At 42.4% G+C, this 26573-nt stretch overlaps 1 protein-coding gene across 1 annotated transcript in view; it reads left to right on the forward strand.

Annotated features, from left to right (window-relative positions):
• The first annotated feature begins 21206 nt into the window (after positions 1-21206).
• The window catches only part of esama (endothelial cell adhesion molecule a), an 80283-nt gene continuing 74916 nt past the window's right edge, over positions 21207-26573 (forward strand). The window contains exon 1 of the mRNA XM_061804326.1: positions 21207-21690. Within this exon, the coding sequence (XP_061660310.1) occupies positions 21624-21690 (67 nt within the window). The 5' untranslated portion in view covers positions 21207-21623. The remainder of the gene's footprint in view (positions 21691-26573) is intronic.

The raw sequence follows: 26573 nt of genomic DNA on the forward strand, positions 1-26573 counted from the left end.
TGGCCGTGATCGCATATCATCTGAATATGGCTTGAAACAATAGTGTAATATTGCCCCGAGGGCTCGAAACAATAGTGTAATATTGCCCCGGTAACTTCACTCTGTTGTGTGATGTTCTCCTTTTCGAAAAGAGCTTCCGTGTCAGATGGGGCGTGTTTGTCTCCCATAGTTAGGGTGCATCGCGTGTTTTCATTTGCGAATGTCCGGGTGACGTCACTAAAACGTGTTGTTCCATAGTGTATATTAACCTCTGGCTTCCACTGTGTCTGTATAAATATATGTATAAGTTATCACACTTTGAAATCATGGAGGGGTCTTAAATTTTCATTTTAATTGCATGTCGACCGGAAAAGACACAGTTAAAACAAAAGTTCATTATAATCTGGAAATTACAGTCTGATTTTTTTTTTTTTTTAAGCAATTTATTTGTATGTTACTGTGCTTACGGCCATGCTCCCCTGAGAATGCCCGATTTCGGAATCTAAGCGGGTTTGGCCCAGGTTGGATGGGAGACCGCCTGGGAATACCAGGTGCTGTAAGATTCTCCACTCGGCTAAAATGCAGAGGGGTTGTGTCAGGAAGGGCATCCGGCGTAAAACTGTGCCAAACGAATATGCGTGCCTCTAAGATGGCGCGCTGTGGCGACCCCCTGATGGGATGAGCCGAAAAGAAAAGATTTGTATGTTACTGCTGCCAAAAGATATTTGAACACCTACCGGTCAGCAAAAATTCTCTTAGTCTGCATCTAAAAAGTCAATCTACACTCCACTTGCTAGTCTAAATTAGAAGCACTAGTTTGAGATCGTTAGCTGCATAAAGACTCCTGTCCATCCCACACAATCAGTACGATGCAAATAACTGACATGGCAAAGACCAAAGAGCTGTCCAAAGACACCAGAGATAAAATTGTAGATCTCCACGAGGCTGCAAAGGGCTATTCGGGAATTGCTTGGTGCTGCTTGGTGAAAAAAGATCAACTGTTGGAGCAATTATTAGGAAATTGAAAAAGCTAAAGATGACTGTCAATCTCCCTCGGCCTGGGACTCCAAGTAAGATCTAAACCAATTATGCATCAATGGTCCTAAGGAACGTGAGGAATCACCACTGAACTACACTGTCAATGCTGGTCAGTGACCCGAAGAGAGCTTACTGTGTTACTGTGAGTAATACACTAATACATCAAGGTTTAAAATCATGCATGGCACAGAAGATTCCCCTGCATAAATCAGCACACATCCAGGCCCGTCTTAGGTTTGACCATTTGGATGATCCAGAGGAGTTTATGGAAGAAGGTTATGTGGTGAGATGAGACCAAAATAGTTCGCATACTGGTAATTAGCATTAGAAAATGGATAGATGTCATGCAATGGAAGTCAACATCACTACAAAGTACTAACATAATTATACATATGCTTGTGGATTGGTCTATGTCTTATTTGGTTACTTACTCGACTACAAAATCCAAAAGTTCAACTGTAGGTCATAGCCAACGTAAAAATAATTACTGAATTTATGTACAAGCTGCCAGAAAAAGACTGCAGACGTAGATTCAAAGAAAGCGGAATATAAAAACTGTGATGTTCTGTACTCTTTTAATCTGCATACAAATAAGTGTACTGGATATACAGCATCCAAAAAACCTGCAATATAATCAAATTGATACATATGAAGTATATATGCCTTCCAGCTTTTGAAAACTTGCACTGCTTTGGTATTCTGTGTCAGTTAAAAAGTGTTCTCAATTTTATTTGCTTAGGCCTTTTTTTAAAAGAGTAGTCACTGTCATTGTTAATAAAAACAATAAATGGAGCTGACGCTTTCATTTGCCACACCATGGTTGTGGGCTTGTATGCAGTTCTGAACACAATAGCCTTAGCTGCTGTACCTATGGTGGATAATTAGAGGATCTGAGAATTATTGTCGCGCTATAATGTTCCATCTTTTGTTTCTGAATAAATACATTTATGCACCAAACCGATGTGAATATATACACTGGCCTCCAAAATCCTGATGTTCCAGATTTGTCCTTAAGGTGCCCAGAATGAATGCGATCGAACTTCTCTGGAGAGATCTAAAAAATAACTATGCACCAATGCCCTGACGTGATGGAGCATGAGAGGAGCTGCCAAGAATAATGGGTAAAACTGCTCAAAAACAGGTGTGCCAAGTTTGTGGAATCATATTGGAAAAGAGTCGTTGTTGCCAAAGGTGCATCTGCAAAGTACTGCATGCAGAGAGGCTGTGAATACTTCAGGTTAAATAAATTTATTCCATTTTGGAGACTCACTATAAAATGTGAGAAAAGTGAAAGCGCTTATGAATATTTTTGACATACACTATAAAAAGCAATTGAAAAACTAAATACTTTGGGGGGAGAGCAGAAAAAAGGGGTTGCATAGGTGTGCACTTATAACTGATCAAATTCTAAACTCATGATAAATATACCATCATCATACATTAAATCTGTTAAATGTTCAAGCTATTGCAATTAACTGAGATTTTCCTGACTTTTTTTTTTTTTTTTTTTTTTTTAGCAAACCCATGTTATTGAAATGTATCAGTCAGGGAACTGCTACAAAATCATTTTTCAGGCAATAAATATACTAGCAAACACTGTAAAGATATTGTGAAATTAAGCTCCACAATTATGACTTAACTGACAATTAGACAGCACTCCAAAACTGATGAGTGGAAAATGTACAAAAGAGGCTGCTAAAAGGCCTACAGCTGCCAATCATTGTCAAATGGATGAAAAAAATGTGTTAGTTTGTAATTTACCCCTATGACCATAAGGTGGTAGACAAGAGCTGTCATTTGGCGCAAGAAGCGACCACAATTATTTTACGTGCAGATTGTTATGAGCAGAACTGGAGAATGAATCAGAGTAGCACGACTCCGGAAAACAATTTCTGGGTGATCCAATGCTGAGATTTTACCACAAAAACACACTACAATACATGGCAGGGAGTCTTTACCGATGATTTTCGCATTGGTAGAAATTATTTTCTTCACAAACTTCCTGGGCAGAACTAGAAATGATTTTCTTCACAAACTTCCTGGGCAGAACTAGTAATATCAACAATGAATGTGGTACCAGCATTATATGTCACAACAATGAACATTATTTTTTTTTTTTAGTTTTGGACTCAATCTTCTAGTTTGAGTGGATATGGGTTGGAAAATACAAATTTCAGTTGATTTAACCATTTCAAAACTGAATCCTATCCTAAATGTTTATCAGCTGTTGTTTCTAAATCATTTGGCCATACCACACCATCTGAGATGTACAACATGTTTGCAATCACATCAGTCAATTAAAATGATGCAACCAAAAAAAAAAAAAAAAAACTGCACTAGAGATTCACCACAAATTATTACTTGAGAGTTCATTTGAACATATTATCATGCAATTTTCTATTGCAGTACAATTTCTATTGACAATCGACCATGTTTTAACAATCAATACTACAAATATTGCTCATTCTTTTCATAAAGCTTATATGATTGCAAACCTTTAACGATGAAATGAATAATTATGGAAGGGTGAGATTTGGCCGAATGCCCCCAACCCCCTGCCTTTATGGGGCTGTACCTGTCAAGGCCCCTTTGGTGCAGGCCCAGCCACCAGGCCCTCGTGATCTATGTCTAGGCAAGGGAAAACGTGGGTCAGTAGTTTATTACTAAAAGGGGTTTTTGAGCTGCACTTTGTCTGGACTCTCACCTAGGACTTGTATGCCATGGTTGACCACGTTAAAAGGATAAAACCCCAAACAACCTACCTACTAGGACCATTAGGACACAGAAATTCCTCCACTGAGAAAAGGTGACAGCTTCCAAACGTTTGATCTTGATCACCAATCCTTTTATGTACAGAATTTTTAGGCACAGCCATAGCGTTGGTATTATACATGTGATTTTTACAGGTGCGCTTCTGATAGCTTCAACTCGGATCTTCAACTCTGAATAGATTGGTTCAGATGTCGGATGGTGGACCAGAATTTTGTCAAAGCTGTCTGGAAGTCTTTCTACGTGGCTTCACCGAACTCTTCCCATGCTTCAGCAACCACCAAAGTCCTATGACTTGTCCTATGAGGAGGTCGTCGTAGTTAGTCATGCACATGATTTAGTTAGCAGTGTTTATATATTTTAAAGTGGGTGAAATGTTATAAAGTAACAAAATAGTAACTAAGAAAGAATCTGCTGTTCAATTTCTTTTGTAAGCATATGTAAATTGTTGATTTGGGGCGCAATATCTTAAATCTCGCAGAGGGCGCAACATTGGTTAGGAAGAGCTGGACGAAGTGGGTGGGGAGAGTAAGATTTGGGCTTCTTCATCGTCCATCGTTGACGACGGCAGCAGCTGTGAACAACCTCAGCAATGGCGAAGGCGGAACCCGTCCGACGCGCACATCAACACATTTAGCACCCCTGTCATACGTACACAGATCTTTTGTTACATTATTAGAGACGGATTACGTGGTCCGCCCCAAACTATTATTTTTTTTTAGTAGCTGTATACACACCTACCTGTCATTTGGAACCCATGAAGCTCTCATCCTTTGCACCCATGCAATCCATTTTTCACGACGAACCAGGTCTCTTGAAAACTTATGAAGGGTAAATTAATCCTCCCGAGTGTTCAAGCAATGTCCAGCAATGCAACGAGCCGGCATTTTAGCTAACACCAAGGAACGAGCTACCTTCCCGGAGGTAAAACTAATGGAAACAATCAAGTCCACTTGAGGGTGGTCCCGCCCTGTACGTCACTTCTTGCTTCTTCTTGAAAAAATCCCTCGAGATGATTTTCATGGCGGGAGTTACAAAAAGCTATATACGTCATGTCTTGTGGTGAAAAAAACCGCATGGGTCCATGTCAGCTCCTGTTTTTTTTCATTAACAACATACTAAAAATCATGCATTTCATGACAGTGGCCCTTTAAGGTGGGCTGCACTTCCCTCATTGTCAAACAGGAAAAGCACAAGGTCTATGAAATTTCACAATGAATTTTATCTGAAATACCTCATTGTTTTTTGTTTTTGTTTTCTTGTTTCGTACCTCTTCTTTCTCCTCGGTCATGCCTCTACCTTTTTCTCTCTGATAGTCCTTATTCATAATGAAACTTCAACAACCAGTGCTCCCTGAATTGAACTTTGATGCACATAACTACCCACAAGTGTGATCAATTCTGAATTGCTGTGTGTGTTAAGACATCTGTGCTTTTTTTGAGTTTAACTTTTGCAACATATATTCACCATTATGAAACACCAGTGCATTCGAGTGAAAATGTTTGATTGGTGAAAATATGTTTATAAGTTGCACAGTGGTCTGCCTCACTGTCCTGAGGACCGGGGTTCAAATCCTGTCCCTGCCTGTGTAGAGTTTGCATGTTGTCCCCATGCATGCATTAATTGAAGACTAAATTGCCTGTAGGTGTGATTGTGAGTGTAAATAGTTGGTTGTTGAGAGGGCTCTTGCGGGGGGTTGGACACTGTTCCACTCTGGAGCTCCCCACGGTGAGATGCGCCGAGCAGGTGTGCGTAAACGTGTTACCCCCTGGCTTGGGGCCTGTGCATTGGGGTTTACCCCTGTGGATGAGAGGTAGCCTCCCTCTGCCTTCGGGTGGGAATAAGGGTCCTGACTATTGTTTGTGCCGCAGTTGAGAGGAACCACTCTTTTTGGAATCCTGAGAGGGAGTGCTGGAGGGTGCTCCATCATTCTGCTGGGGGACTTCAATGCCCACGTGGGCAATGACAGTGAGACTTGAAGGGACAGACTTTGTTCGGTCCATTGTGGTAAAGACGGAGTTAAGTTGAAAGCCAAAGCTCTCGATTTACCAGTGGATCGACGTTCCTACCTTCACCTATGGTCACAAGCTGTGGGTTGTGACCTAAAGAACAAGATCCCAGATACAAGCGGCTGAAATTAGTTTCCTCCGCAGGTTGTCTGGGCTCTCCTTTGGGGAAAGCTGAAGAGACTATGTCTTTTGGCTGGCCTGGGAACGGCCAGGGATCCATCTGGAACTGCTGGATGAAGTGGCTGGAGAAAGGCAAGTCTGGGTATGCCTGCTCAAGCTACTGCCCCTGCGACCATCCATTTTCTGAGCCGTTTATCCTCACGAGGATCGCGGGAGTGCTGGGGCCAATCCCAGCTGTCAACGGGAGGAGGCAGGGAACACCCTGAACTGGTTTTCAGCCAATCGTCGGGCACATGCAAACAGACAACAGTCGCCCTCACAATCGCACCCAGGGCAATTTAGAGTGTCCAATTAATGTTGCATGTTTTTGGGATCTGGGAGGAAACCGCAGTGCCTGGAGAAAACCCACGCAAGCATGGGGAGAACATGCAAACTCCACACAGGTGGGTCCGGGACTGAACTCAAGGACCTCAGATCTGTGAGGCCAACGCTTTCCAGCTGATTCCACCGTGCCGCCCTTATTCAAGTATTTAAGATAAAAATATTGATCTTAAATGGGACCCTAATTTTTTTTCTTCTTTTTTTTTTTAACAAAAACTGAATTAAATGGTGATTTCTTCACAGAATTCCTTTTTTTTTTTTTGAGTTCCTAATTTTGTGAGTTTTTTGAGCTGGAGCCGAAATTATGCAAACCTAAACAAAAAAAAATGCATTAAAACGGTTTAAATTGTAGTCCCTGAATTTATATCTAAGAAAGTTTAAATTTAATGGAATTATAGAAATCAATAATCTTTTCCATGATATTCAAATTCTGAGGAAAGGGTTTTTACATTAGAGAAGCATATACAACAATACGGTTCTGCATTGCTGCCACATTGTTAGTGTTCAGTATTTCTACGCAATAGATTTTTATGATCATTCTCTTTCTTGTATTGTCATATTTTATTGAATGTGTCTCTTGTTGCAGTTGGCTGGCAACCAGTTCATAGTGTACCACCCCACCTCCTGCCCGAGGATAGGTGGTGTAGGCTCCGGCACTCCCATGACCCTTGTGAGGATAAGTGGCTCAGATAATGGATGGATGTCTCTTGTTATACAAGCATTTATTATTTACCCCAACATGCTTCAAGGAGAGATGTTTTGCCCAAACAAGGTTTTCTAATATTTAGGGTGTGATAATAAATAGTGTCTATGGTGATTTAGTAAACACGTGAAATATGAATTGAAATCGTCCACGCGTTCCTGGGTGCCAGACTTTTTTTCTGCCAAGAGGCCTGAAATGAAGTGATTAGAATTTGTCAAGCTCTTCTACACATCGCTTAGTCACTGATGGTTTAGTGCTGCACATGTCTGCCTTTGGTGCGAGCAGAGTGGGGTCGATTCCTGCTCCGTGATGGTGTCAATATGTGCCCTGTGAATGACTGGCGACCAATTCAGAGTGTAATCTAACTTTTGAATGCATTTATCTGGGATAGGCTCCAACAATCCTGTGACCCTTGGGAGGATAAGCAGCTTGGAAAATGGATAGCTGGACGACTCTACATCACTCGCGAAGATCTCTCCCTTGTCTTTCCACTCACTAACCAGCGCTGTCATTATGACAAATGAGTGTGGTCTCACATATTGGTCTTCTGCACAGAGACAACTACAGTAATCAGAGGGAAGGGGGCAGTCTTAGACAAATATGGGCAAAGGGGATACAAAACTGGATCAAAATGAAGCAGCTTACAGAGGAGCCTTTTCTGCACACTGGGGTGATAAAAACATGTTTTTTTTTAAATGATATTTAATGAATTTTATACCACGTCCAGTTTTAGAGAGTCTTTGGAGGTCTAAATAACCAAAATGCGGGAACTTTAAATACTGTAGCGCCATAGATGTTACAATGCATGCTGGCAACATATATAAAACTTAGACATTGCTCTAAATTCTAGTTATTTACCACAAAACATGCAGTAAAATACTGTTACATTATTCTGCTTTAAATGTAGTTTCCACTGCATCACGGGATTTGGTTGACTTCACGCGCTGTAAAGAGAGCATCACTGCATGTTTTTTTTTTTTAATAATCAATATGTGTATTCATTTTGATGCCAATGAGTCACACAAATGAAGTAATCACAAGGAAAATTCACACTTGTATCTCATGCGGTTCATAAATCATCAATTCATGTTGAGTTTATCTTTACTCAGCATAAAATTGACTAAACTGGATTGTCACGCTATCCCACAGAACCCATAATCAGGGGTTTCGTCAAAATAAGTCCAACGTCAATGCAATGTGAAAGTTAATCAAGGCCCATATTCAAGAAACTCCGTGTAACAAAAAGACACATTCTTCATGTTACGTTAATCCTGGTCAGGAAAATTAGCATTTCCCGTCTTTATTATGGCAGCAGTGCAAGATTTCATGATGCAATGCATGCTGGGACCTGTGTGGCTTCTGCTACAAAATACAGAAATTCTCTCTGTGAGGTCAACCAAAATCCCATGATCAGAATCAGAATCAGTTTTATTGGCCAACACACGACAAATTCATCTCCAGTAGCTGGAGCCACTCTAATATAATAACAAACAGCCACTATGATGCAATAGAAATTGGAGTTGATGACAGATGCAGCGGGAACTATATTTAAAGTATGATAACCTTACAGTGTAATCACTCATGGTGTAGGGCTACACATGCCTGACTTTGGGGCAGGGAGCGTGGGATCAATTACCGCTTATCTGGTGATGGTGTTGTTATCTGCCCTGCGACTGACTGGTGACCAGTTAAAAGTGTAGTCCGCCTTTCGCCCGAAGCTAGCCGGGATAGGCTCTGGCTCTCCCGCGACCCTTCTGAGGATAAGCGGCTTGCATAATGGATGGATGGATAACATTACAATGTGACATAGCGTAAAAGATCAAGGCCACAATACTGCGCCTTTGGGACGCAGCCCTGAGTCCCATGATCTGTGTATGCCAGTTAGTCTAGAAGTCTAGTCTGTGCTTGATGTGCTGTTGGCCATGTCTTCAATAAATGCAATAGGAAAGATAATGTCGTCCCCCTTGCGTTACTTGGCGATGTAAACGCTACCTGGTGTCAGAAGAAAAGTGGATTTGAGCAACGAAACTTCAGACGTGAAAAAGGAAGACCCGAGTGTGCATCGCCATGGCAAAGTTTACTTTACTGAAGACCGCGATTGAAAAAGCCAGACATTGTGAGTTGGTCAAGTTAAAGAATACAGAGAGAGAGCACGGCGCAGAGCACATGGACAATGTAAAGTCGGTGAGGAAAACTGAACATGAGATATGGCAGCATGATAGATATAAACAAAAAGACGAAAAAGGGTGCGTGCACGAGATGCGGGCGTAATCATACGGCGGAAACACAGTGCCATGCAAAAGGAAAAAAAATGCATGAAGTGTAACAAATTTGGGCACTTTGCAGCAGTGTGCTATTCCAAAGCTGCTGCTTCTTCTTTCGGCTTGTCCCAGTAGGGGTCGCCACAGCGTGCCGTCTTTTTCCATCTAAGCCTATCTCGTGCATCCTCCTCTCTAACACCCACTGTCATCATGTCCTCCCTCACAACATCCATCAACCTTTACTTTGGTCTTCCTCTCGCTCTTTTGCCTGGCAGCTCCATCCTCAGCACCCTTCTACCAGTATACACACTCACTCGCCTATGAACATGTTCAAACCATCGAAGTCTGCTCTCTTGAACCTTGACTCCAAAACATCCAACTTTGGCTGTCCCTCTAATGACCCAATTTCTAATCCAATCCAATCTGTTCACTCTGTACGAGAACCTCAGCATCTTCATTTCTGCTACCTCAAGTTCTGCTTCATGTTGTTTCTTCAGTGCCACCATCTCTAATCCGTACATCATGGCCGGCCTCACCACTGTTTTATAAACTTTTCCCTTCATCCTGCGGATACTCAGCTGTCACATAAAACACCAGACGCCTTCTGCGAACTGTTCCATCCCGCCCGGACCCGTTTCTTCACTTCCTTACCACAGTCTCCATTGATCTGTATTGTTGACCCCAAGTATTTGAATTTGTCCACCTTTGCTATCTCTTCTCCCTGGAGCTTCACTCTTCCTCCTCTGCCCCGATCATTCACACACATATATTCTGTTTTACTTCTTCATCACTCTCCTTTCCAGTGCGTACCTCCATCTTTCTAGCTGTTCCTCCGCCTGTTCCATGCTTTCACTGCAGATCACAATATCATCTGTGAACATCATGGTCCAGAGGGAATCCAGTCTAACCTCGTCTGTCAGTCTATCAATTACTACCGCAAAAAGGAAGGGGCTCAGCGCGGAACCTTGATGCAGTCCCACCTCCACCTTAACTTCTTCTGACACACCAACGGCAAATCTCACCGCTGTTCTGCTGCCCTCGTGTCCTGTACTATTCTAAAATATTTCTTCGCCACACCAGACTTGCGCATGCAGTACCACGGTTCCTCTCTTGGTACTCTGTCATAGGCTTTCTTTCGGTCTACAAAGACAAAACAATCCTTTTGACCTTCTTTGTACTTTTCCACGAGCATCCTCAAGGCAAATAGTGCATCTGTGGTTCTCTTTCTAGGCATGAAACCATACTGTTGCTCGCAGATACTTACTTCTGTCCTGAGTCTAGCCTCCACTACTTTCCCATAACTTCATTATGTGGCTCATCATCTTTATTCCTCTGTAGTTTCCACAGTTCTGAACATCGCCTTTGTTCTTAAAAATGGGGACTAGCACACTTTTCCTCCATTCTACTGGCATCTTATCTCCCGCCAGTATTCAATTCAATAAGTTGGTCAAAAACACCACAGCCACCTCACCAAATTGCTTCCATACCTCCACTGGTATGTCATCAGGACCAACTGTCTTTACAGGGTTCATACTCAGTCTGACCATAAAAATTTAAGGGCTTTTTAGGGGCATTCTTAGGGGCTGACACGAAAAATTTAGGGCTGACACGGAAAAAATTTAGGGCCGAAACGAAAAATTTAGGGCCATCGTGGGATATCGAGAGTAAGGAAAAAAGACTCACCCAATGGTGCCATCAACCATTCTTGGTTCATCAAATGTTCCCGTACCTCAGTACCTGTGACAGTGATCACCTGTCGCCCCTTGTGGTAGTTCTCATTGATATGACCATTGTCAACGTCTTCACATAACAGCATAAAGAAAAACAGATTCCAACTAAAATTGCAACTATATACACAAATGTCTTCTACTGATGTCTGTCTCAGCACCCCTACTCTTGCTCCTTGAGCCTACCCAGTGCCTCCTCTTTGTTGCTGCAGAAGTGCCAAAGTGGCTCTCTTGTCCTTTGCTCTGCCTCTGAGTGCATTGGCCTCGATGATAAACCTCAGATTCCTCTTCTGCCTCCTCACACAGCCTGTCAGGCTTCTCAATAAGCGTTGATATGTCAGTGTCTATTCTGGCTTTTTTGGCTTTGAGACAATAGAGATGAAAAGTGGGCAGCGATGCCAAATGTAGCCAGGTACGAAGTCTTCCTTTCCCCACAGTGGTAGTTTTTAGCAATGTTACTGTCTGAGAACATGACTGCAAACACTTTCGAATTATTTTCACAAGATTTGTAACTGTAATGGCTGCAGATCACTTTTAAAGTCCACACGAGCTCTGGCACCAGTCAACATATTTCTATCACTATCCTTAATCACAATCAATTACTTGCTGCACAGCCTTCCCATCTCTATCCCTCTGTCTAGCCAACCTGTAGAGCTCCTTTTCTCCTTCTTTCGTATGCAACCTGGAGTTTATGCCTCTTGTTTAGCCTTCGCCACCTCTACCTTTGCCCTACGACGCATCTCAATGTATTCTTTACTCCTCTCTGTGTCCCACTTCTTCTTTGCTAATCTCTTAAATTGGATGACTTCTTGTATTTTGGGGTTCCAAAAACCAACCAAAACCAAGTCTCCTTCTCCCCTTTCCTACTCGAAGACACCCCAAGTACTCTCCTGCCTGCCTCTCTGAATACCTTGGCAGTAGTATTCCAGTCTTCTGGGAGCTCATCCTGTCCATCTAGAGCCTGTCTCGCCTCTTTCCGGAAGGCCACATAACATTCTTCCTTTCTCAACTTCCACCACCTGATTCTCTGCTCTACAGTTGTCTTCTTAGTCTTCCTACCACGACCAGAGTCATCCACTACCATCCTATGCTGTCGAGCTACACTCTCCCCCACTACAACTTTACAGTCGGTAACCTCCTTCAGATCACACTGTCTGCACAAAGTATAATCCACCTACGTGCTTCTACCTCCGCTCTTGTAGGTCACTATGTTCCACTCTCTTCTGGAAATAAGTGTTCACCACTGCCGATTCCATCCTTTTTGCGAAGTCCACCACCATCTCCCCCTCTAAGTTCTTTTGCTGAATGCCGTACCTACCCATCACTTCTTCATCGCCCTTGTTTCCTTCGCCAACATATCTATTGAAACTGCACAAATCAGAACTCTCTCTGGGATGCTTAGGACTACTTCGTCTAGTTCCTTCTAGAATTTCTCTTTCAACTTGAGGTCACATCCTACTTGTGGAGCACACCCACTAGTCACATCATACACAATAACCTCAATTACAAATTTCAGCCTCATCACTCTATCTGATACTCTTTTCACCTCCAAGACATTCTTAGCCAGCTCTTCTTTTAACACCCACTACATTTCTCTTCTACTCCATGATAAAATAATTTAAACCCTGCATCTAAACTTCTAGCCTTACTCCCTTTCCACTTGCTCTCTTGGATGCACAATATATCAACCTTTCTCCTAATCATCATGTCAACTAACTCCTGATCTTTTCCTGTCATAGTCCAAACATTCAAAGTCCCTACACACAGCTGTAGGGTTTGTGCATTTGTCATCTTCTTCTTCTGACTAAGCCACCTTCCCCCTCTTTTTTTTTTGTCTTCGACCTACATTATCTGAATTTCTACCTACGCCTTTTAGATTAACATTTCTGGGTGCGGGGGTAGGAAACCCAGGCCACGACCGAACATACACGTATATATGTGCTATTCAAAAGCTGTACAAGAAATAACTGAAGCTGATGGAAGCGACACTGTGTTTCTAGGCTCAGTAGAGCTTCAACAAAAAGATGCCCCAATTGACCCCTCGTTACAGGGCACTTAACCACGCCTCCTGAAGTTACGTCACCCCACGTGTACTAACCTCAGACAAACAATTAGCAAAAATGGCGGCGCAGCAAGAAAAGACTAGAGCAAACAGTCCGATTTACCAGCTGATTTCTCACTCGCATTCTTAGCTAACAGTGAAATATCGTTGAAAAGCAGACAGCAGGGCTTCAAGTATTTCAGTGAGGGGTATTTCAATGGTATTTACATGCATATCGACGGAGAAACCATTGATATTAGCGCGAGATCTTTCCGGAGTCAGAGGAAGACCGAGAAGCCACATAATATATTATAACCCAAAGACGAATTTGTCGTTGACAGTTTCCTATTTTCGTGTTACATATCACACTTGTGTGCAGAATCTGTATGTGTATCTGTATAGCCGTTTGTGAACCGCCGTATGAAGGAAAAGAAGGCAAGGCTTGATTTACGAGTTGTTTCTCTCGTTTTCTTTGTGTAACGTCACGCGCTCCCCTCAATAATTATTCTTGAATTAGTGCCGAACCTACGTAAGTCCCGACCGAGTACGACAATCACTACTTTAGTGTCCTCAAACATCCTTCCTTCAGTCTTGGTATCTCGGTGCACGTCGAAGGCTTTTAGGACTCGCTAGTCCGGTTTAGCTTAGCTCTGTAGCCGCCAACAGACACACGTTTGTGCAGTCAGATCATCGCAAAATATCGCTCAACACAGATCAAATGTGTCAATCATTCACACGCAGCTATGTTATGCAAGCGAAGAACTGCTAATTCATTTATATGAGACGGATTGAAAACCAAATGTAGGGCATACCTTCGTGCAAACATATCTGTTCCGGTTGATGGATTCAGTTGATCATGCGGTCTTCCACAAAGTTTGATCCATCGAAGACATTTTTCGTACTCGGTCTTCTGTTCCGGTTGATATTAGATGGATTCAGTTGATGATGCGGTCTTCCACAAAGTTTGATCCATCGAAGACATTTTTCGTACTGGGTCTTCGGTTTTGGAAAGGGTACGAATTGAACTCCACCTACTAGCCTTTCAGATTACCTGTCGTCACTATTATAAAGTCCATGACTCCACCTCTTAACCATATCTATTGTTAAAGAACCCAAATATGCGATAAAACGCGAACAAAAGCTATACTGGACCATGCAACGTTGTCTGAGGGAATGGCGGGTGCAAAAAAGGGGGCGCAGGGGGGCGTAGTTTCTGCAGATCTCTGGCCTCTGATTGGTCAGCGACGCGGATGACACAATTTTTACGGCGGGGTCAATTGCAGAGGACGAGCCATCATGGCACGCCACTCTAACAGTAGCAGATATGCCAGTCTCATTTAAAATAGATTCCGGTGCCACATCCAGCTGATCAACCAGGAGCTGTCATTACTGCGAAAGATGGGTGTTCCTCAGCCGATGGATCAAGATGGACAGCATGACCCAACAGATCAAGACTTAACCACCACCAGTGCTCCTGCTAACGCCCGTGGTTCCCCTGAATACCCATACCTGTCAACTTTTCGGAGCGCCAACCTGTATAAACTGCCAAAAAATTCCTTAGAGGGGAAAAAAATCCTTGTAACATACCGAAGAAAATTATATGTCAAAATAATAGAGGGAAAAATATCTGAAGTTAAAGTAATTCTACCAAGTAGAATGATCAGAAAGATGGCTATTTATCAGCCAGGCTACAATACCTACGATATTTGTAAGAGATTCACCAAAGAGAATCAGTGATGTGAAAAGAAAAATGTTTTGAAAGATTACATATCTACTGAATGCCGATGATCAATTCCTTATTTTTAGTGAATAAGGAAGGATCTGATCTGTATAAGGTTAACAATAAGCCATAGATGAACTCACTGACATCAGCTATTGTTCCAATGAAGCCATTCTCAATCTTAGAAAATGGAACGTCTATCTTGACACTCATATGACACCCCTGTGGTGAAAACACAGCATTTAATTATATTATTGTCAGCTGTTATGCTAGCAAGAGAGCTACAAACTCAGCTACAATAATCCCATGTGGTTGTAATAAGGCCCAGGCGGCTAACTAGCAAGCATGCACGCTACATTAGCTCCATTAGCCAAATTAATTTGAGCCTAAAATGATCAAAGTCAAGATAAAAAATGACTCACTTTTTGTTGCAGTCAAGTAATATGCCCGTATAGCTCCTGTCTCGATAAGTCAGCCATCACCATTAGCGTATCCTTGACGATTTGATCGATTTTGTCAGATAGCATAGAGAGCCGGCCAGCAGCTCCTCGGCCACAGCCTCCATGTTTCCCGTGGTGAGGTGCTCGATCCGGACCAAGAATTTACTGGAAACTGTTGGAGGACGCTTTTTTCCTCCCCACGTGTTCGTTTAGTTTCGGGTAGTGAGAATGTTGGTTATCCAAATACAGGCTGGAGATGATGAACAGTTTCTTCGAAGCTTTTACTTAGAATATTCTGGGCACAAATGAGTGACGACAATGGCTGTAGCAGATCAGAAGTGCAAAGATACAAAGGACTTGCAGCATTCTTATACTATCAGAAGGGTCTGCATCACAAAAGTATGAAAGGAAAACAAAGAGCATCACATGAGAATCGCATCATAAAGCAAAGAGCATCACAAAATATCGGCAATCATAATGACTAAACCAATCATAAAGCAAAGAGCATCACAAAATATCGGCAATCATAATGACTAAACCAAATCTATCTGGTAATAACGGGCATATTCCTACGTCCTGGTCTCTCGTAAACATTTCAGCAAGATTCACTTAAGGTTATCTGATGAGTTGGCATGCTTCAAACATGAGTTATACAAACAAAGAGCAGAAGACACACTTCAATCCCCCTTTCGGACTCGAAAGAGTCCGACACCTGAAACCGGGAGGGGCTGGTGCTTTGGGCCTGAAGGGGGAGCAATTCATCTATTCTCAATGGCGGCAGTAATCAATCGCTGACAGTGATCTTTTCCTCTGGGATGAGTCGAGCTGGGGCGCAGTCGGCCTCTTCAGGACCTTGGGGTTAGGCTGCCTGGTCCCAGGTTGATTCACCTGGATTATTGTGCCCGTGTACCGTGAAATCAACCCTTGTAGAAAGATGTCATCAAAGGGTGCCAGCCGACACTGGAGACGCGGTTTTCTGGTTGTTGTCAGGTGGAGGGATTGCTGAGCCTGATGCGGACCTGGCGGGTCATGTAGACGAGATGTGGTACCACGTGTCCCCCTTTCCTTCAAGACGTACTGCTGTGGCTGTCCGCTCAGTAACTTGAAAGGGACCTGTCCACCTAGGTTCAGACTGTCCACCTAGGTTCAGACCATTGTTGTTTAATCACTTTTAACCACACAGATTCACAAATGTTCATTTCGAGGGGACCGTCTGGTAGTCTTTCTGTCAAATGGGAGAAATTAATGGTTAGTTGCCTGAGCCCAGGTAGGCCTGGAACTTCACCCACAGCCAGTGGAGCTGTGGGTGCAGGAAACGGTCTGTTAGTATGAGACTCGAATGGAGTCCACCCTTTAGAAGAATTTAATGAATTCAGTGAGATAGTTTTTCTGGTAAGAGAGGTATCAGGTGGCAGGGCTGTGATAGTAGAATACCGAGCTCCTGTGTCGACCATAAATGATAAAGTTAATCCTCCTACCGTCAGGATCATCAAAGGCTCCTGCAGGCCTAAACATGTGAATTCAGGGCACCATCATTGCGGAAACTGTCCACCAGAGGGCGGTAGATACTGCTGGTTTGGCACTGAGGGATATCCCTGTTGCTGGTGCTGGTGCTGTGTAAGATGTCCTCCCTCTCGGAATTGGTTGTAACCTCGTCGATTGTAGCCACGTGCAGGTTGTTGGCCTCTGCCTCTCCATCCGGACACTTGAGGTCGCTGTCTGCAAGCGCGGGCCCAATGACCAGGCTGTCCACAATTGAAGCACATGTCACGGCCACAGGGGGCGCACCTCGACCTATGAATGAACCTGCTTGATACATCATGCACTCGGAACCGACAGAGGGAGATGAGATCACAGCATGAGTGGCTTCTTCCTGATTTTTCAGATATTGCAACTGCAACATAGCAAGTTGTGTTTCTGTACTTTTGTGTTTGTCTACCTTAGATTCTTTGTCGTTAGCATATCTCCTCAAATGATGTTTAAGATGTGACAACCACCGGTCAACCTCAGCACCAGGAAGGTCTGGATTGGCCTCCATGGCCTGCGCCACAGACTTGGGAACGCCCTTCAAAATAGCTGCTCGGAACCCTTGCGAATGCAAGTCGGAGGCCGTAGGAGCGTGTCCTGTTTTCAGAGAATAATCAGTGAGGGCACGGTCAACAAAAGCCACGGCCTCCTCATCTGCTTTGGGAGCAAACACCATATCTGAGATAACACACTCGGGAAGTGGAAACAAAGCGTCCAGTGCTGTAGGTCAAATAATTTTCTCGTGTTAGAGCCTGATGATCGGAGAGACAAGAAAAACCTGAATTTTCTGAATTTTGCATCAGAGTATTCAACTGTGAAAGTGGACATGATTGTGTAATAAAGACATGGATATCACCTGCTGTTAACATTTGTCCCGTAACCGCTCTCTGCACTGCTTGAAGCCAATTTACACCACCAGATCGCATTGGTGGAAGTTTCTGCATCAGCACACTCACATCAGTGGGAGAGAAAGGTTTGTAAAACATAGCAGAGTTACCAGTAGCCGGATCAACTTTGGCCAACATGGGAGCCTGTAAGATTTGGGAACGTGTCACAGGCCGATGAGAAGCTGGAGCTTCGGAAGATTTCTCGGGGTCTTCAGGACTTCCGGTTTGATCCAGAAAAGAGTCGTGGTGGGAACCTGAAAGATTCTGGACATGACACTTTAATTCTGTTATTTGGTTCTGTAACTGATCAATGTACAACCTGTTTTCCACTTCCCCACTTGAAGGGCCTCTACCAGCGTAGACAGCAAATTCCTGTTCTCTTCAGTCGCGCTGCTTCTTGTTCTGCGCGGAGGGCACGTTTCTGCTCCTCCACTTCAGCGTTCGCTCTGTTTTCATGTTCAGTGGTGATTCTCTCAAGTTGATCTCCAATATATTGTGGAACCTCTTGGTGTCTATTTAATTCCGCCTTATACATTCCTAGCCGATTCAAACGTGTAAATGGGTCAGCTCTCAAATCTGCAACTTTGTCCAATTTTCCTTGTAATTCTTAAATGGCGGCGGTCAGAGTTACTGCAACCGTATTCATGTTTGATGTTTGTTGCGAGTGAGTGACATTACATTCAACACTGGAGCCTGAAATTTCCTTTAAGGTGGTAGTACACATGGGTCATTTGGAGACAACGCCAAAAGATGTTTCTCCTCCAAGTAAGGAGGCGGCGCGGAGGGCACTTTGGGTGTTGAAGGTACCAGACCAACACTCTCTTCCTTGACAGCCAAACGGGACAACTTTAACGCACATCCCATCGCCATCATCCTTGCTCTTGCTTTCATTTCCACAACTTTCTCAGCATTGTCTCTCACCTTTCTACCTTTTGGAGACAACCTGTTAGTTTTTTCCACTTCTAATTTGAGAGCTGCCGCTCTTTTAGCACAAGCTTTTTCCGTTTCCCTCATTAATGTCACCAAACACGCAGTTGAACATTGGAGGAAACCATCCATTCTCACAACATTTCCTCATCCATTCTTTCAACTTTTCTTTCTCTTTCTCTCATTCCTTTTCAGGCAATCCTCCAACACACACATCACATGCATTCCTCACTTGTTCACTCAGCACCACTTGTTCAGAATGGTTTGGTATTTGCCGCAAATCGAACCACTCACTTTCCCTCTCAAACTCTCCCTGCATTTTGATTTAAATTGTCTTTTATCAAAAGTGGTTGAACCTCTTTGATGTTTTTTTTTCCAAAAGTGCTCTTAAAATCTTATTTTATTTGAGGAATTCTAGTTTCTAGGATTCTTGAAAGAACGAAACAACCTCTCCTAAAATAAAATTACAATTGCGCAATTCACTGTTCATCCGGGTATCTCTTCTCAACTTTTTATAGTGCACACTTTGTCCTTTGATTTCGAATGAGGAATTCTAGTCTCTAGGATTCTTCGAAAAGAACAAGACAACCTCTCGGTTCAGAAAGTTTTGTACTGGCCTCAACCCACTGGTATGTCTGCCAGTCACGGGATTTACAACCTTTTTGTGTCGGCACAACCTCCGATCACAGGGCACTTCTAAACCCTTTTTAGAGTGGTACACCCACACACTCTACGACTTTTCAACCATTTAGGTGGGACGCGCCGGTCCCACCAGGGCCTCTCACCCAGGACTATACCACCCACAGTTTCCCCACTGTTCAACCAGCCAGAAATTAATTTCACACTCACACGAATTCAAACGTGACACGGACCTCAACACCAGTTAACAAACAGAAGATCACTTTTGGAGGATAAATGTCCTCTCACCTTGTCAATTGTTGGCCGGCCGATGTTCTGTCTGTCAACCAACACCTCAGTCCGAAATCATGTCGGGGTCACCAATTGTTGGAGGACGCTTTTTTCCTCCCCGCGTGTTCGTTTAGTTTCGGGTAGTGAGAATGTTGTCTATCCAAATACAGGCTGGAGATGATGAACAGTTTTTTCGATGCTTTTACTTACAGAATATTCTGGGCACAAATGAGTGACAGACAATGGCTGTAGCAGATCAGAAGTGCAAAGCCACAGATGAGCTACAGCATTCCCCCAATATTCAGCAGGGTCCGCATCACAAACGCATAAAAGGAAAATAAAGAGCATCACAAAGAGAACCGCATCATAAAATAAGAGCACCACAAACTATCCTCATCATAGTGACCAATCTGGTAATAACTGGCACATTCCCATGCCCCGGTCTCTCCAATAAGGTTAACTGATGATTTGGCATGTGTGAGCAATGTGAGCAAAAGATACGCATCAATAAGGAGATACACATGAATAATAAAAGAGATACACATCGATAATACACTTCACTACGTTTGGAATTCCCCATTTTAGGATTTCCCCCACAATAGAGTAGACTAGCGCCATTCTGGGCAAAAGCAAACGGAAATTTTCAGAATCCGTAAGATTTGTGATATACGGCCATATACGTAAGATTCACCACAAAATCTGTATGAACGACGGCTAAACCGTACGACTTGACAGGCATGAATACCCAACTTGTCGTCACCAGGTTTGGCCGGAGTCTTAAGCCAAATCCCACATATGCTAGTTAGTTGAGATGATGGACAAAAGGGCAGAATAAATCCCTTCTCATCGCAAATCTACTCACACACTCAGATAACGTGAAAAAAAAACGAAACGCTGCAAGAATGTTTTGTTGGCTATTTGGAAGAGGTTTTTTTTTAATGACTGAGCTAAAGAGTAAACATTTTTGAAGCTATGCTACAAGTTAATGTTCGTATAGTGTTTTGCCTACTATACTTGAAAGCGGGGGGGATGTCACATAGAGTAAAGATCAAGGGCACAATACTGCGCCTTTGTGACGCAGCCCTGTGTCCCATGATGTGTGTTTGCCAGTTTGTCTAGGAGTCTAGTCTGTTTGATGTGCTTGTCGGTCGTGTCTTCAATAAATCCAGTTAGAAACATAATGTTGTCCACCTTGGCAAGGTAAACGCCACAATAACCTTCCAGTATTTTACTGTATGGTGTGTGGAAATAAAGAATTTACAGGGCTGCCTAACTGTGAGCAACTTGTAACAATACAATGCAGCAATACTGCATGCGGTGGAGTGTGTTGTAGCATATACTGCACGCACTACTCCAATCATATTCAAGGGGGAAAAAGGTCAGATAAAAAGATGAGTCATAACTGAGGGAGAAAAAAAACCTCTGTGACAACATCTTTCATGTGTTCTCAAAGTATTTTTTCATGTTATTATGGTATTTTATATTAAATATTTTCACTCAGTGGATTTGCACACATAATTACCACCCATTGGGGTGTCTAGCTCATTTGTTCTGTTTATTTAGATTTGTTTGACGCTGTAGTCTTGCATATATCTTCGTCACTTGATCCCTACGTACTATCAGGTCGTATAATATGTAACACAATACAAGATGTGCTTTCAGTATAAAGGCACCATGTGATTATTTTATTTTGAAAACGGAAGCTCGAGGTAGTTTTTTGTGGTACAAGTGACGCACAAGCTCTCGCTGTCAACCCCCCCACCCCCCTTTCTCTCTCTCTCCCTGCCTCAGTAAAGAAGACTCCAGTGACAAGTTGCCAAGTTTCTCGTTCACACATCTTTTAAGAGGGCGCTCGCACACAGGCGGCACAGTCGCAATTTTGTTGGCGGTGGCAAAGGTGCTTCTTAACTCCTCACTTTTGCCTTCACTCTTCTGCTGAAAGTCGGGGACACGGAATTCCTGGGTTCGTTGTGGCTCAGGTGGCTTCCCTCTTTCCTCATCTGAAGTGTCCTCTAACCTTAACCGGCCGACACCTGCGAGAGGAGACTGAGAGAAAAGTACCAGAAGTGTGGTGCCTGACGCCAACGAGATTTTTTATTTTTATTTGTTTTTTAAAGCGAGAAAGCGAGAGACTGCATCAAGGACCGTGACACACTTCAAAGTTGAAACCGTGGTTAACGGAAACATGGAGGCCGATGGTACTTCGTGTAAACTCACCGTGCTGGCATTTATCTGCCTGTGGGGGTTATCAGGTAAGCAAAATCCCCATTTATGTTCACACGTAAAACACCTATCAGATCACTTGCTTTGTATCCTAGAAAATAAATTAATACTCAAAAGTGGCTTCATTCTGTGACTAACCTTTACTTACATTGGTTAATTATAATGTAAATTAAATTGTAACGAGAGGAAAGAGTCGAGATATTTTTTTTTTCTTTGCTAAGCGTGCTGAGAATGAAAGGTTTATTTTCGGCAAAAACACCTGTTTGTGTTTCTCAGACATCATGTCTTCCAGAGAGGAATAATCTCTTCATAGCTTCTACAACATTGGGTCATCCATCACTCTCTCTAGCAACGTATTAAAACTCCTACTTTCCCTGATAACTATACAGTACACGCAGCCTACATTCCCCCTTATCATCTTTCTGATTTATAAAAATTGGGACATGGTACAGATGCTAGGGCTTTGTTCAAATGGTTATAGAAGAAGAGATCAATAATTAATTCTGGTCAAAATTTCAAGAGCGCTGTGTGACAAAATCATCATTTACACATAACAGAAAATCTGTCATGATATTTTACATTTATTTCGCTTGGATTTTTTCAATGAATTTCAATGGATGCTGTAATATAACTGCCAAGTAATATTGTTTTTCCAGAGATTGCAGGGAAGATCATTTCAAAGATCGTGCTGCAATTTTAATAAGAACACAAAGTCCCACTCCAAGGCCTTAGTTTGTGCTCGTATTGTGAGAACAATGTATAATGTCTTTTTTGGGTGGGGGGGGGGTGGATTTTGTGTTTCCAACATTTTCCACGAAACTATCATTGACACAAGTTGTACTGTAAATGCCCCCCCCCCCATTCTCTTTTGGGATAAACTAGAACACCCATTCTGTTTGAATGTGTGTTGGTTTCAACTTTCAAGAGACCTAAGCCAGTAACCCGTGTTGGTTGTGAGATCTAAAAGTTACCTAGAACATCATATTTTCCTTGATTTTATTTATTTTTTTTGGGGGGGTAATTATTTTTTTTTATTATTTTTTTTTCCTTCTTCTTTTCCTTGCCTGTGTAAACCCAGTGTGTCCATTATTGCCTTTGTTGCCAAAACAATCTCATGATCTGACATTGGCAATCTCATGCTGGTTTGCCCCTCCCCCATTGAGTGGGAAAGTGCTTCACCTAAAAATGCTACCTTAAAACAACGATGATTCCATTAGATGTATCACCTCTGGGCTATTTGCAGGCACAATTTACTCAGGGATTACTCTGGCCATTTACCAGCAGGTTGTGATTCAGTGTCATACCACAACAGGACATTGGAGCCACAGTAGCTGACCTTGACAATCAGTTGTCCTGCAGGTGTGTCCTGAACGCAGTCTGTGGTCAGGATCAGTGGAGGAAATGGGAATGAATAGCACTCTTTGGTCACAGGAAGCCTCAGTGTTCCTTAAGTCCTTGTTGTTGATGTTCGTATTTCAGCAGGAAGTGAGCAAACGTCCTGCAACATACAAGATAAGACCTCAAATTGCATTTTCTGTCAAAAATCTGAAAATTGTAGGCTACTGACTGATTAATATAACAACATAGACTAGCCCATGTATTTGTAGCTTCTTTGTCACATGTCATGTAAGTGAACACAAACAAAGCCTAAACATCAGATACGTTTGCCATTTTTGCGAGCTTTTGAAAACATCTTGTGTCACATAAGTGACGTTGTAGACATTTCACATTTCTACAGGTGGTTTTTCACAGTCTCCTGGTACGGGTTAGGCTTACCCCAGCGGGAAGGAAATCTTTTGACCTGGTTTCCATTCATTTTTTTTTTTTTGTGCACCGCTTGACCTCTCGCAGGTGCGTGGGGATTTTGTGCCAGAGGTGTGGTAAATCCTGGACTGGTTGCCAGACAATAACAGGGCACATACCATGTAGACATACAACCATTCACATTCACACCAATGGGCAAACTGGTGGGCTATGTCACAATTCACTCATGTATTCATCGGTAAAGCTTCAATCCTCAATATGATAGACTCCATTTCACCCTTGTTCTTATCGTGTTGACGGAGGCATTCAAATTTCCAAAATTAACAGTGTGAGGGATTCAATTGCAGATACCCACTATAAAAGATTGGAAATTGAGAGCTCAAAATAGCCATTGACACTGTGATCTGAACATGTTTACTAGACTTACTAGACTAGCTTACCTTGCACCAAGACATACGTACAGCGCAGTATATTTCTTTCCCAGTAACATATAATCCATTCCTTACTAACTATTGGGCAACTATTATATGAACACGTTTCTATTCTGGACACACTATCTGCAAAAAGAACATCTTCATTTGTTTTGCAAGTGGGTCCCACAATGGACTTTACTTATTTAACAAGGTCAATCCACACAAGCTTCAAAGCCTCCATTGGGATGAGGAGGGCACAGCTACTACGTACGTTTTCACTGCGTTTCTGTGGCCACCCTCAGTGATTTAGTGGTGAGAGTGAGGGGGTTGTGAGTTATTTTTAGCTTTATGTATTATTCTAAACACACTTGTAGGACACTGATCCCTCACCCATTCTAACTTAAAACGCCTACTTACTTGTCAAGATTTCACATGTACGGTATGTGACAAGTTAAAAACATCTGGTTTTCTAGTTCTCTCTCTCGTCATCTCGGTCAACAATTAATCCAAATCTACCGTATATTCTACGTCCTTCAAGGATAGCACAGAGAAGGTCATAGAATACATTTTGTCGAATTTACATCTTTGGCCTTATCACTAATTGCCTATTTCTTAGAATAATACTAAATGGATATGTAGCAAAGCCCCTTTCCACTTTGAGCTGGGATTATGGCCATTTGAAGCCTGCCATCCTCATGTGGGTCCCCGGCAACTGGTGCAATTTTGATTTGCGAAAGGATTGTGGGATTTATTGCTACATACGTAATGACACGGAAATACAACAGTGCACTTTTTCCCTCCCTGCGGGGCAGTTTACTGTTCAAAAATGAACTCACGTGCCTGTCTCTCTTGTAATCCTTTGTATTTATATTCATCAGCACTGTGCATAAGGCCAAGGAGAACAGAGAGATATGTGCAGGTTCATCCTCAGTCGATTTCTTCACCAGTTCAAAATGTGTTCAAATCCTCTTTATATTGCTTTTTATTGCAATTATCTTGAGCTCAAACACCTAACACTAACTTTATCACCTTAATTAGAGACCAATTTGCTGGATTAATCATGTAATTTTAATAGATGGGGAACGTGGCAGTATTAGCACAATCTTCTTAAATTTGGTTTTCTATTTTTAACCCTTGAAAAAAAATTCAGAACAACCATTAAAGGTTGTACAACTTACAGTTAAAGCAAGGATTGAAAGTACTGTCGGTATGTAATAAAAAAAAAAAAAATGGACAGTCCATACAATTAACACATGGGTTATTCATCCATCAATTTTCTGAGCCGCTTATCCTCACTCGTGGTTGCAGACATTGCAGCTGGCTGTTTTCCCCCCATTTGTGACTTCACTTATTTGTAAATGTTTCCAAAAACAAACAAAATCATTGTTGGTCAATTTGGGACAATGAGTGGCATTTATTACAGTTATACTGACAGGTGCACCCGTGTACAGTCTGTGAGACGTGCGCTCACAGTATGACGTGTGGTATGGAGAGGTGTTGATGATTGTCACTTTGCTTGGACATCCCATCTCCATCCATGGAGCCATAATGAAAAAAGGTCTCTTCTCAGGGGTCATGAGAAAGTTATGACTTGACTTTCCCATCACTGGGCTCTGTCCCAGCCAATCTCTTAAAGGCGCACACACACTTCCTATCTTCTCCATTCTTGGAATTTTCTTGCTGTCATTCCACATTGCTGATCATTGTGATATTTATTTATTGCTGCACCAAGAGATTTGGTGTGACATCAGTAGGTTTTTTTTGTTTTTGTCGTTTATTGTGGTATTTTTTTCCCCCCACCGCAGGGGGTTTCCTTGTATTTTACTATTAACACTGCATTATAAAAAACTTTTTTGTACTTATATTTTACCAACCGACTCAGAACAATTTTGCATCACTGAATTTTGAAAATGAAAATCTTTTTCTCTTGTTCAGGTCAGGTTTTTATGACAAGTTGTTCAAATGTTACAAACTTTGCTGACTGTCTGTTATTATCACAGAAGCAGTATAGATCCTATATTTTCATTAAGATTATGGAGAACTGGTCGGATTGAATGAGTTTTGATTTATTCGCACTACTTTTTCCATCCTTCCATTTTCGACCCCGCTTATCCTCACTAGAGTTGCGGGTATACTGGAGCTTATCCCAACTATATACGGGCAGGAAGTGTGGTACACCCTGCACTGGTTTCCAGCGAATCGCAGGGCACATGGAGACAACAGTCACACTCAAAATCACTCCTGCAGGCCATTTAGAGTCTTCAATTAAGGCATGCCTTTGAGATCTGGGAGGAAACTGAAGTGTAGTGGATAAAACCCACACTGGCACATGGACAACATGCAAACTCTGCACAGGCAGGGCTGGGATTTGAACCCCAGCCCTCAGAACTGTGAGGCGGATGCTCTAACCAGTTATGTTTTTGAGATGTAGGAGGAAACCAGAGTACCCACTCCTTTTTGAGGGTGGAAAACAAGTGTTGGAGTGAATTACTTGTTTGTTATACTTTTTGGGATTTGTTTTAAGATTAAAAATAATCACAAAACAAAGTGTATGGTGAGGGATGATTTCTATTGTAATTCCCATTTCCTGGTGAACTGTTCTATGTTTCAGATGTTGAATGGACAGCTATGACATTACCTTCATTTGAGTTGTGTATCTATTCCTGTGATTGGTAGACATTGATGCGGGAGCTTGAATTTAATGGAACACCATATCAGAGTTTCAGTCATTGGCT

This window comes from Syngnathoides biaculeatus, chromosome 18, assembly GCF_019802595.1.
Source record: "Syngnathoides biaculeatus isolate LvHL_M chromosome 18, ASM1980259v1, whole genome shotgun sequence".
NCBI lineage: Eukaryota > Metazoa > Chordata > Actinopteri > Syngnathiformes > Syngnathidae > Syngnathoides > Syngnathoides biaculeatus.